This window comes from Opisthocomus hoazin, chromosome 6 (genome assembly GCF_030867145.1).
Source record: "Opisthocomus hoazin isolate bOpiHoa1 chromosome 6, bOpiHoa1.hap1, whole genome shotgun sequence".
Classification (NCBI taxonomy): Eukaryota; Metazoa; Chordata; class Aves; order Opisthocomiformes; family Opisthocomidae; genus Opisthocomus; species Opisthocomus hoazin.
In genome coordinates this window covers 19,862,776-19,873,622 of record NC_134419.1, presented here as the reverse complement: position 1 = coordinate 19,873,622, position 10,847 = coordinate 19,862,776, and the positions used below count along the sequence as shown (strand labels likewise).

Sequence of the window (10,847 nt, the reverse complement as noted above, 5' to 3'; positions counted from 1 at the left end):
ATCGCCAGCAGAGGTAGAGTCTCGCTGCCGCGGTGCACTGTGGGCGGGCGGAGAGCGGTGCTGTCGTGGCTGCGATTGGGCGAGCGGGCCCCCCGAGGGCGTGGTCAGTCTCGGCCCCGCCCCTCGCTGGCTCCGCGGCGGCGGCGGGCTCGGCGGAAGCGGGGCGTCGGCCGCCGGGATGGGGTCGGTGACGTGGCGCCGGGTGCTGCTGCCGCTGCCGCTCGGGTGCCTGGCCCTGCTCCTCCCGCCGCCCGGCGCCGCCGAGTTCAGCCCCGCCCTGGACAGCGACTTCACCTTCACGCTTCCTGCCGGCCGCAAGGAGTGCTTCTACCAGCCGATGCCCAAGGAGGCCTCGCTGGAGCTCGAGTACCAGGTCGGGCAGGGCGGCGCGGCTGCGGGGCCGGCCGGGGCCGCCCCGGGAGGGCGAGGGGCCTGAGGGGAGTGGGGCCGCGTCCTGCCGCGACGGCGTCGCTGCCTTCCCCGGGCGGCGCGGGGCGGCGCGGTTCGGCTGCCGGCCCCCTCGGACTGAGGCGAGGCTCCGCCGGCGGCGCCGCCCGCCTCTGCTACCGGGAGCTCTTTCCTGCCGCCCCGGGGGTTCCTCACCCCTGCAAGCGGGCGGTACCCGGGGAGGCAGAGGGATGCCGATGCCTCTCCCCGAGCGGCGGCCCGGGTGGCCCCGCCGGCCTCCCCCGCAGGCCCCGGCGGCAGGAGGCCGCTGCCCGCGCGGCCCGGTGCGGCAGGGTGCGCGCGCAGATCCGCGCTGGCACGGCGCGCGGCTCCGAGCTGGGCCGCTGTGCTTGTACAGCCTCTTCTGGAATTGTTCTGATGGGTCTCCTTGTTACTTTACAAGATCTCACGTTGCCATCCTTTAAACGGCAGAACGTAGGAAGGCGACGGCTGTGACCTTGTGTAGTAGCTCTGCAGCATAAACAAAATTGTTGCTGATGGACAAAACCCTTAACTTGCCCGTCTTTGTGTTGCCATTAAACACATTTCATCTCGAGGATGAAAGTTTTTCAAAACCAGCCTTGCGTAACTAGACCAACATTAAGGTCTTCGTGCCCTTCTTGGGAAGAGTTGAGTTCCCCAGATACCTCCAGGAAACGTCTTGGCCTTTTTAAAATTTATTATTTATTTCCTTAAAACAAAGTCTTTTTTCAGAACAGGCAAAGTGAGGGAAGCTGCAGTGAATATTTTCCCATCCTGCTACTGTGCCTCAGAATTGGCCAGGATCTGTCTCTTCCCCCCTGCTTTTTTCCCCCCTCAGCTTCGCAGATAAAAATACAAAGCTGAAATTCCTCATCATTTTCCAATTATTGTTACATGCAGAAGTGAACAAGAATGAAAGATTGAGGTGTTCAAGCTTTCTTCAGATCCTGTCTAGGCAAAACAAGTTTATTTTGCATGGACAAAAAATGAAAATTTTATTTTAGAGAGAATAAATGTGTGTAACTGAATTTGTTTCTACTGAAGCATAAAGCAGCTCTTTGTTACTGGAAATAGGTTTATTTTGTATGTAATTATCCAGAATTGTTAGTTGCTAAACCACAGGAATATTTAACATAGGATGCAGTTAATTCTCCAAAGACATAATGCAGTAAACACTGTGCTGATACAAAGTTTTGTTCCGAGTGTTTAGGTTGTATCATAGCCCTAAAGGTATATATCACTATGTAAGGTTTTTAATACGATCAGCTGTTAACTACTAATTTTCCTTGTCCTTTGTCTTTTTTTGGTAAGTCTCCAGCGTCACTTTAAGTCGGTGTAAACTTTGCCCTCAATTTCAGCAGGAGCAGACCGCTATACTCAAAATAGCTCACTGGAAAACAAGCAAACCAAAAAAATCCCCTACCATGGACTGAAATGTCATAAAAATGATCCCTCTCTGCCCCCTTATGCAGTTACTACCTTCCCTGTAGCGAATTTCTGCAACACAACATCCGTGGTGATACAACTGTGGCCATGTTATACAGTTAAAGCAGCACAGCTTTGTAATACTGTGTACACATGAGCTTGGGAAGCTAAATGCCTTCAATTACTTGTACCTTTGGGAAATGAGAATGCCCTGGGAGAATTCAGGCCTTAAATCTGTATTAAAAGGTGAGAAGGTCTGTGGTACAGCTTTGATTGGCTAGCCCTGTCTTCTACACTGTTAATACATCCAGCAAAGAGATGTTAGGGATGACACTGCATAGACTATGTTCTATGTACAATTACATATGTAGATACACATAAAAGTGACAACCCTTTGTTACAAAATTTCTACCACTGAACTAGCGCTGGTTCTTGCCCATCGATGATGTCTGCCATAGAAATGCCAGATTTAGCCATCTGTTGGTATTCCTACAGGTTGTCTAACCCTGCCCAGTGATACAATTGTATGCATTCTTAAAAACAATGAGGGAAAGTTTCAATATAAGCCCAGCCTAGCATGATTAGATCATACTTAGTCTAAGATTTGAAATAGCTAAAATGCTTTTGCATTGAACTGGTTTTTAACCTGTTTCCAGTTAACTTGGTGTGAATTCATACAGACAGATTCAGCTTTCAGATTCTTTCTGTGTCAGTTCCCTTACCTAAAAATATTTGTCTTCCCTAAAAATGTTTCAATCAGCAATGCAAACAGGAATTCCACTGATTTGGAGGGGTTTTTTGTTTGTTTCACAGGTTCTAGATGGAGCAGGATTAGATGTTGATTTTCATCTGTTGTCTCCAAAAGGTGAAACTCTAGTTTTTGATGAAAGAAAATCAGATGGAGTTCATACGTAAGTGTAAAATCTTCAGACTTAGCTGTGTTACATAAAGTAATTTTCTGGTTTCTTTAACAAATACAACTTGAATAAAGGTTGAGTACTTTTAATTCCTTAGTATTACAAAAGACTTTCTAATAAGACAGTTTGAGAATATCAGTTACCTTTTTGTAAACACTGAATGCTTTTTACATGGATCTTACCATGAAGTGAAGGATATTTTTGTTTTAAGCATAGCTGTTAATGGTCAGTGAACAAAAATAATTCTTGTGGAGTTGAAAGTGGTCTCCACATCTAATATCAAAAGATCTTGTCACTCATATAGATAAGCTGAAAGTTCCCCTATTTTTCCAGTCCTTTTATCAGAACATGTAGTAATTATTGTAATTTTACTGTAGAGTATAAGAATTCCACTCATATTATAGCTTTCTTGTAATGATTAACAATGATTCAAAATCCCAATAAAGGAAAATGGAAGTAAGCTGCTGTCTTCATCATTTTAAGCCTTTAGAGTCAGTAGGGTTGTTTTGCTGTGACTGTGCAACCTGTAATGTGTCTTTAGAGTTCTTATTTTTATATGAAAAGCATATTAAATTATTTCTAAGTGCATGATTGTCAGTCTTACTATGAGGAGAGTTTGCTTGCAAAAACCCACTTTTTGAGAACCAGCACAAAAAGCGTAGTTAAATTTAATGATATTTTGCTTATATACACAGGGTGGAAACAGAAGATGGGGATTACATGTTCTGCTTTGACAACACATTCAGTACCATTTCTGAAAAGGTGATTTTCTTTGAACTGATCCTGGACAATATGGGAGAAGACGGACAAGAGCAGGAAGACTGGAAGAAGTACGTTACAGGCACAGATCTCCTAGATATGAAATTGGAAGACATTCTGGTTAGTATTTCATCTTTAATTCTTTTGCATGTATGCACATTTGGAAAAAAACTCAGTGTCATTTACCCATTCTGCCTTGGTCTGGTGCATCATCCTGGAAACTAATTCAGTTTCGTGTATTGCTTTTACTGATACATGAAGCCTAGCATCATGGATCTATTGCTTCCACACAGAAGCTTGAGAATATTTTAGGAATAGACCTTTAATCAGCAAGAAGAAGCTGCCTAGCACTCAACATCATTTTGTTTCCAATTCAGCTCCTTTTCTTCCTACTGCTAAAATGGGACATTTTCCCCTAGCAGCAATGAAATAGGTATTTATAGTACTAAAGTATTGCTTAATCCCAATGAAGTAGCTGGAACCACTGCGTAGATTTTTATCGGTGTTTGAAAATAAAGTACTGGGTCAGCCTCCTCTTCCCACCTTTGCAGAAGTGCCCCAACCAGTGTATGAATTAATATTTCTATCTTCAGTAATTTTTATAGTACTTTATTGGGGGGGGGGGGGTGTCCCAATTTTATTTCCATCTTTTCAAGCTAATAAACAGGACAGGGTTTAATCTGTAGTACACCGCTCACCTTTGCAGACATTTTATGAATGGTAATGTTTGCTTAACCATACGCTGACTCTGTTTGATGTCGGATGAAGACTACAGCTGAGTCAAAGCTTTTATTTCCTTTCATGATCATTAAACGTTGAGATTACTTTAGAAGCAGAGGATTGTTCGGTGTTCCTCTGCCACTGTTCTTAGCACTTGGTAGGATGCAGTAAGCCATTGTTTGTTTTCTCATAGCTACAGACAACAGGTGTCTTAAAGAAATGAACAAACCAAACAAACAAAAAACCCAACATCCACAAACACTTTACTGAATACACTGGTGTAGAGAATGACATTGTTTATGTTCTATTTATTGCAACAAACAACATACAGATTTTTAAACAACAAAACAAACAATGTTTAAGGTCTTTTATAGGTGTATAGTACACTTTTAAATAGTGAAAATCAAACATGGAATCTGAAAAGCTAGCCAGATCTTTTTGAAAATTGTCGATCAAGACAACTGGAAAAAACAAAGTTTATAGGGGAAATTGTGAAGAAAATCCCTCTCATACTAATCACAAGCAATACTTGAATGGAGTTGACAGCTTCTTGTGTACATACTGGTATCTCTTCCAAAATACAAAAAAAAAGCAGAACTTGTCTTTATTTGAGGGCCTTGCACATCTTATAAAGATCTTATAAAAATTTTTGTAAAGTTAACATTATTATGTGATGCCATTGTTTATTAGTCATGTTACTACTTTGCTTGCAAGTTCTGTGAGGACTTACATAAACACCTAGTAGTTTAACTTTTTAAACAACATACTTGCTGGGGAAAATGGAGAATTGTTTTATTTTTAAAGCTCTTTTATGGCGTTGGTGTTCCTTACTGTGTAACATATGAACTTTAGTATCATTATAAAATTATTTGGCTTCCAAAAATAGCTCTTTTGAAATATTTGTTAAATATGCAACAGAGAAAATGTCCATGGAGGACGTGTTACTGCTGGGTTTAACTTTTTTTTTTTTATTTATATCCTCTTGTTACTGCAAACATTACTCTTCCAACTAAAAATTGCTTCATGGTCCCATAATTATATCAAAAAGATAAATCAGCACTTAATGAGATCAGCTTTTAGGTTGTGACTATTATGTTGTGGATGAAACTTTTAACAGATTATAGGACAGGTATTTACTTTGTAAATGCAGAATAAGGAGTGGATCTTGAGCTGTTGTTGTTATAGCCACAGTGTTCACGTACTTCCTCTGGTTCCTCAAGATGCACTGTGTGTCCTTTGTAGGACCTCTGGTTGTCCTATTCACAATTTATTGTTAAAATTCTGCTATAGTATCAAAGCTGAAGCAGCAGTTTATAGCCACTGCAATGGCACGGTGGTGTTGGGTTGATGGTTGGACTTGATATCTTAGAGGTCTTTTCCAACCTTAATGACTCTATGATAGCATAAAAATCAGGTGGAAATATAACATTACTGTACTACTTTTCCTTTGCTACAGCTGTATTCCTTCCTGATGGTAGTTTGTATTTTTAAAAATGCTTTCATTTGATTATCCAGCTGAAAAAACCCTACCTTTTTTTGCTACTACATAAATTGTCTTGAGACTAGTTCTGTAGAGATCACTGCTTTTTACTTGTCTGAATACCTGGAATCACAGTTCCCTAAGATACATGGAATATTAAAAAACTTGATTTTAGGTTTAGATTTGTCTCTCTTGCCTCCCTAGCCTGTAAAAGGGAAAAAAACACATTACTATAGAACCTCAGTGCTATGTTAATTAAGTCTTTTTAGGTGATATACAATAAACAGGCTAGACAAATTGATGAAAACTGAGGTATATATTTTAAAGTTAAATTAACTGTCTACCTGGCAAGAAATTAAATTTCAGGTGGCAATATGGTATTAACATTTCATATATGTTGCAAGCTATAAATTTAATTCAAGTGTTCTTTTTTCTTCTAAAAATACTCTTCTGTTACTTACCAGGAATCCATCAACAGTGTCAAAGCCAGATTAAGCAAAAGTGTCCAGATTCAGACCCTGCTCAGAGCATTTGAGGCTCGTGACCGAAACATACAAGAAAGCAACTTTGACAGAGTGAATTTCTGGTCCATGGTCAACTTGGGAGTAATGGTGGTCGTATCAGCTGTTCAGGTTTACATGTTGAAAAGTCTCTTTGAAGATAAAAGGAAAAGTAGAACTTAATATTCAATACGATCATAACAATATAACAAGTTTAGGGAGAGAGGGGAAGCAGTAACCTATTTAGAAAGGGGGAAAAAAAAAAAAATGAAAACATGACCTTTCAGATTCTTTTGAACAGGCAGTAGACATCAGGTTTTCGATTCATGTTGGGCTTTTTGGTTGTTTGGTGGTGGTCTTGTTTGTGTTTTAACATCAGCAGAATGCTTTGCCCCAAGCTCTTCCATTTTTGCAAGTGCTACTAACAATATTTTTTTTTTGGTACTTGTAGCATTTGTTAACGATTGCTAATGACTAACTTATGCATAGCACACAGGATGCTTGGTGCATATGAAAAGTAATGTTAATACTGTTGTTTTTCATGTTCACATAAAACTTCCAATGGCAACTTAGACATTGGTTTGTTTGCTGTTAAACATTGAGTGAATTTGTGTACATGCATAGGTGTTTACTGGATTGGGGCCCACAAGGGTATTCTGTAGTTACTGTCATTTATCTTCAAAGTTAACCTGTTTTTAAAAATCCTCATCTCTTGTTGTACAGCACTGTGGAGAAACACTGGGCTAACATTGTGAGAGCAAACAGAACTCTTTACATTTAGATGGCTAACATCAGCACTTTAGAAAAAGCACCGTCAATGTGAAATTGAGTCAGTGTGGAAAAGAATTGGAGAAAATAGGTGCAATTCCTGTTCATACATCTTTCTGTCCTGTAGTTGTACAACCCTGTTTTCATTTTTGGCTGTTACACGAGACTCGAGACAAGTGACTATATGGTATACAAACAAATGCACACACACCTTGAAGTGTGGTTTGCAAACTGTTACTCTAACCTCATGTAATGTATAATTTTCAAGAAGTCATTTGTCATACTATTCTTTCCCTTTAATAAAGGGGGGGTGTCACAGTATGTGAAAACATTACCTTAACATTAATTTCTGTAGTCTCAAAATCCCTAATTTTATTAGTTTTTGTCTACCACATCTATGACTAATGTGGCAGTTAATAGGGTGGCTTACATGGTCATGAAAAACCAAAGCTGTTCATCTAATCTTTCCCTTTTTGCTCATCCTCGCAAGTCTTTTAGCTGTGCAAGTACACTCAGTTCATACAAGCACTGTTTCTGTATCTAGCTATTTACAGGAAAGGCATGGATTACATGAGCAGTAAGTACACATTCATATTTTAAGATCAACTGAAAATGTAATAATCACTTAACTAAGGGAAAACTATCCTCAAATCAGTAATTTGTAATTTCTAGATGTAGGGGCTTTTAACAGCGTAGTGAGGATATGGAGAATTTTTGCCAAAAAGCCCTGGTGTGTGAGAATCAACTTTTTTTAATAGTTCAAAGTTAGTAATTTTAACAATGTGCCAAGTCACTGAAATTTCCTGTCTAAATGTCAAACTACATTTCATCACAAAGGTGTTTTTAAAAAACACTTTCTTAAAAAAACACTTTTTAAAAAAGTGTTTAAAAAAACCTGTATGTATTAGTGTTTTATCTGTTGTTGCGTCATCTGGGTATGAACAGTAGAATTGCAACTTTGAGACTTTCTGTGATTAAAAGTTATTTTATGGAGATTTATGGAGATAAAACAGGGTCAGTAGATGCATGAAGAAACACTTTGTTCAAATGAAGCAGATGCTAGCAAGGGCTACAGTACATAGAAACAGCACCTCAGCTTCAACTTAAGATAGTGGGAGCTAGCAATAATATTTCTAAATATTTTTTATAAGCAAAAGTATTGTTCCTTACAGAACTTGTTATAGAGGGCTCCAAAGGCTGTTGAACTACTATTTTTTTTTTTTCTGCAACACTGTGTCCAAAATAAGATTGTATCACTTTTTATGGTTCTGCATATCTTCTTTTTGCACATGATGCTTTCTATTCTGAACTGCCTGGAATTAGAAAGCTTGTTTCTGATCAGGACAAAGTCTAGGAAAAGTTAATTCTTTCTGCTAGAGTGGCAAATAGTATTTCTCTGCCATTTCCTTGTACATCTCCCAGTACCAATATACCACATATCTACATCAGGGCATAAGCCAAAGCTCACTGAAGTCAACTTCCAAGGTTTTGATCTGGTCCCTTCAGGACAGGCAAATAAAGTTTTTAGGGCTCTGCTCCTTCTGCTAGAAGAGAAGATGTATCTTCACTTGCAGCACCATGAGCGTGATGCTACAAAGCATCTGCAGAATGCTGAACCAGCTCTGTGAAGCTGTGACTCAGACATCTACCTCTTATATCAACGCTACTAGATTCTAGATTTCAGCTTAGACCTCCCCACAGATGAGCTCTGCCAAGTCTTCCAAGGGCACCTCAAGAGATTAGGTTCCCCAGCTGCTCTGCTGTGCCTCTCTGCCAGTGGTTATACATCCAGTGGCAAGACAGTATGGTGTATTAGCTTAAGCTGCTGATGAACGCAGACTTCTCTGATCAAAGATACAAGACTGAACTGCAGCAGTTTCTCTGATTACAAATAGCAGTCTCTGGTAGAAGGAAAATAACACAACAAACAATTGTCAGCAGAGTTCATGTAGAAGAAACTATTATTTTGAAGCTCAGAGCTCTGACTGTATTTTTCTCCCCATTCAAGATTCATTATAGAAAACAAAACAGAGAATAGCTATGAAGGTAACTGTGCTTTGACTTTGGCAGCTGGAACATGTTTATCACAGGTGAAGGATTTGGCATTTAAACTTGCAGCTAAATAAAATTTCATTTGTATTTTGAATAGTAGATTCCTTTTGATTGTATAAAATTTACAAAGGAGAATATAAATCTAGATTTTTTTTCTTAATGGACTTTTCAGAATTATATGTTTTAAGACTTGCTGATGTTGAATAAAATTATGCAAAACTGAGATTTTCAATAAATGAAGTTTAAACCTGCATTTGCGTTCTTTGTTTTATAATGAAGGAAGAATTTTTACCTATGAATGCTTCAAAAGATCAAGGAAGCTAAGCTAACAAGAACTGTTTTTAGTAATGCAGCTTTTCAATTTCTTTCTCATGCAATGTTCGAATTCTGTTCTTATTCACTGTAACCCAAAACCAACATTTTCAGTGCAAATAACTTAAGGTCTACATAGCTGTCAGATCAGAAACTCTGTAACAGAAAATACATTTAGTTTTGAAGTTATCAGATGAATGTCAGGTACAAGCCTTAATTTTTTTTTTCCCTCAATGTTAGCACCTTAATACTTAAATTCCATATTGCACCTGCAGTTTGTTACACACACACAGAACAGCATAGCTTCCAGTTATGCAGGCAGTAAGGTTAGCAGCAATTCTGGGAAGAATAATAGGTACGGTCTTGTGCAAAATTATAGTAAAGATCAATAATACTAATGAGACTAGTATCTGTGTTCAAAGCAGGAGCCAGTAAGAACCTCACACCAGCCTAAGTCAAGATAGTTTGGTATTAAATGAGCTCCTGTGACTTTGGGAAACTATTTATCTACTTGAATGTTACTTGTTAGTAACTAAACCAAGTCCCAAGTTTTTCACCTAAAAAAAAAAAAAAAAAGTGAGAGGAAATATTCCCAGCAAGAGATTAGGGGAATTTGTAAGCTTGTGATACCACCGAAGGACAGCCACAAATTAACACTCGAACTCAAAAAACACTTCACTGCTCTAACCCAATGGTCATCTGTCCTCACAAACCCGTTTTAGAAAGGATTTTACAGAAAGTACTTTGTCTTGATACATTGTTCTAACTTGTGTGCATGTTTGTGCACTTCCAATTAAAAGCAGTACATAACTCACAGGAAACTACAAGAGGAATTAAGATTTTTTTAAAAATTGTATTTTTCAGCAGCAAACATCAACTGAAATAATCTGATGACCTGCTGAGTGCTTCCATTAATTCTTATGTTTTCCTCTTCTAAAGAAACAATTTATCACAATATAAGTATTTTAATTTTTGTTTAGGTATAGGTATATTAAAAACAAATGCCTAGGGAAAAACAGAAAGAAAACAGGAAAGTAGTATCACAGAATATCAAAATGTAGCAATTAAATTACTAGTTACTAATATATAAATAACTTCACATTAAGCATAAGAGAATACACCAGATCCTGAGACTGAAAGCTCAACATTTTGGAGCAGTTTTTTCAGCTTAATCGAGTAATATGCATGACAAATCTAAGCTTGTTTACCGTTTCATAAGACTCCTGAGAAACCTGGGCCTGTCCGGAAGCCTGCTAACCACATTGTTCAAATAATGAAACAGGAACTTCCTTTTTGTACTGTGTTTCGAATACATGAAGTAGATACCATAAAATACTGAGGTACAACGTTATGTTGCCAGATGGGGCAATTAATGGTAGAAGGAACAGTGGTTTGACTTGAAAAGGTACACACACAGTGAAAACTATCAAAAGCCATTTTGGACGAAGACATCAGAAAGGCATGCAAATGTTCCCTTTGCTGGTT

At 38.9% G+C, this 10,847-nt stretch overlaps 1 protein-coding gene across 1 annotated transcript; it reads left to right on the top strand.

Moving 5' to 3' along the window:
• The first annotated feature begins 129 nt into the window (after positions 1-129).
• TMED5 (transmembrane p24 trafficking protein 5) lies at positions 130-9,301 on the top strand. The gene is made up of 4 exons (XM_075424926.1): positions 130-373; positions 2,668-2,765; positions 3,467-3,650; positions 6,195-9,301. The coding sequence occupies exons 1-4, from the start codon at positions 179-181 to the stop codon at positions 6,411-6,413; spliced, it is 696 nt and encodes a 231-aa protein (XP_075281041.1). The 5' UTR covers positions 130-178; the 3' UTR covers positions 6,414-9,301.
• The last annotated feature ends 1,546 nt before the right edge of the window (positions 9,302-10,847 follow it).